The sequence below is a fragment of the Penaeus japonicus genome, unplaced genomic scaffold, assembly GCF_977035675.1.
Source record: "Penaeus japonicus unplaced genomic scaffold, GWHDUDI00000001_assembly GWHDUDI00000002, whole genome shotgun sequence".
Lineage (NCBI taxonomy): Eukaryota > Metazoa > Arthropoda > Malacostraca > Decapoda > Penaeidae > Penaeus > Penaeus japonicus.
In genome coordinates, this window is record NW_028234404.1 from 39,628,107 (window position 1) to 39,630,444 (window position 2,338).

The following is a 2,338-nucleotide window of genomic DNA, read 5'->3' on the forward strand; positions in this document are numbered from 1 at the left end:
AATTCATCTTCTCTTCCTTCGTCTTCTTTTTTTTCTTCTTTTCCTACTTCTCCCCCCTCTTTTATTACTATTGTCCCTTTTTTTACATTTCTCTGTTATACTAATTCCCTTTTCCTCTCTTTCCCCCTTTCTCCTCCTTCTTCTCCTCGTTCTTCAGCTTCCTCGTGTCCTTTTTGTTCTTCTTCTCAGGTTTATATATATATGTATATATAATATATATAAAAAAATTTTAAAAAATGTTAAAATATTATATAAAAGTATATTACATTATTAATATTATATATTAAAATATTATAATTATTTATATATATATAAAAAAATAAATTTTAAATTAATGCGTGTGTGTGTGTGTGTGTGTGTGTGTGTGTGTGTGTATCTTTTATGTATCAAAGTCGTAAGGTATGCCATACCATGCAGCGTGCAAGAATATTGCATTCACCTACGCGCCTAGCGAGACTGCATATTGCGTTGTTTCCTTCTGTAAATATCAACATTAAAAAACAAGGTTAGTTCGCAGACCAGCCACATCACCTAATCTTTTTCTTTTCCAGACGAAAATATCCTTTTTCTGAATTCATCTCCCGCCGGTCGATGTATTTGCAGAACTGATAGGAAAAAATGCTGCAGAAAATCCTTTGCAGAGGTATCAAAAAGCCCCCTTTAATAGCTGTAAAGGGAAGGCTTTTCCCAAAAACTCCCGTGGGGGCCTCCCCGACACCCCCAGCCCTGCGCCTCAGTCGGGCTGTTTCGAGAGGATCTGCCGGGGGGACTTATCTCACTCTCCCGAGAAAGGCATGGTTATCTTATTATCTGTGTGTTTGTGTGTTGTGGGGTTTCATATTATATAAATATATATATATAATTAAATATAAAATTTTTTAAATATTTATATATAATTATTTAATGTATATAATATATATTTATAATATATTATTATAATGTATATAATATATATATATATATATATATGTAAGTAGTATTGTATGTGATTGTGTATTTATAATATTTTATATATATATATTATTATATTATTTTATATATATATATAAAATTAATTTTTTTTATTATTATATAAATATTATAATATATTAAAATATATATATATATATTATATTAATTTTATATATATTTTATATATATATATTATATATATAAATATATATATATATATAATATAATTTAACGCACAGGGAGGGAAAATTTTATTATGTATTTATGGAAAATCTACGGGGGTTTTCTCACCCCCATATCATTACAAATCTTTTTACCCCCAAAAAAACACTCAAACCCCGGGACGTTTTTTTTAGAGCTTTTTGAATTTTTCCCCGCGATAAAAATATCTAGACAGTTATTTATAGAGAGGGGGGGACCCCCCCCCCCCCCCGAGGACGACAGGGTGCGTGGCTGGGTATTTGCAGTTGTGCGTGTGCGGAAATGTTTTGCCCGGCTGTTTCCGCGGGGTTACCCGGGCCCACCCGGGTGGGGCCGCAAACAGCCCCAAGGTAATTGGGGTTTAGGGTTTTCCCCCCACTACAGAAGTGCTCAGGCGGCGAGGACTAAGGATGGTGAGGACTCTCGTAGGATATCGAGTCGTGCGGAATATGAGACGGTTTTGTCGTTTAAGTCAGGGGCTGATTTTTTCCCCCCCCCCACTTTCCTATTTTTTTCCAAATAAAAACACATGTTCCTCTTCAGAAACCCCCAAAACCTTTTCCTAACAACACAAGGGCCTTAAAATCCGCCACGGGTTTATGTTTTAAAACCCCCCCGGGATTGTGCCTGTTCAGGTTTGGTTTGAGCCGGGTGATTTTTCCCTCAATCTTCCTGCAGTGGTAGCAATAGCGCCGTGCAGTGATACTTGGTATTCCTGATCTGTCTTGTTGTGTCCAAGAAGGTTTTCCTTTTTTTTCTCTCTCGTCAATTCGCCATCTCTTTCGGAAAAAATTGTGCTTTACCTTTCTTGTCTGTACAACAATTATTTGGCGTCATATCCACGTTCTTCATCTTTTGGCCCAACTGACGAACAAAAGCATATAAAAATAATATGATAAATAGACAAAATAAAAACAAATAAATAAGTATGGCGATGATAGAAAGAAAACAAGTTTGTATCCTAAGAAAGAACATAGAACAACCAGATATAAAATATGATATGTGTTAATATCACAGAGCGTTTTTTATATTCTATTTATTCTTTCTCTTTATCTTTCCTTTTCTTTTCCCCCCTTTTTCTCTTTTTCCCCCCTTCTCCCTCTCTCTTTTTCCCCTTTTCCTCTTCCCCCTCCCACCTCTCCTCTCTCCCCCCTCCCCCCCTTCTCTCCCTTCCCTTTTCCCCTCC

The 2,338-nt window shown here is 35.7% G+C and overlaps 1 protein-coding gene across 1 annotated transcript in view; it reads left to right on the top strand.

Annotated features, from left to right (window-relative positions):
- Window positions 1-1,434: 1,434 nt before the first annotated feature.
- Window positions 1,435-2,338, top strand: part of LOC122246524 (serine protease 41) — a 3,510-nt gene continuing 2,606 nt past the window's right edge. The window contains exon 1 of the mRNA XM_086545459.1: window positions 1,435-1,502. Coding sequence (XP_086401585.1) covers window positions 1,435-1,502 — 68 coding nt within the window. The remainder of the gene's footprint in view (window positions 1,503-2,338) is intronic.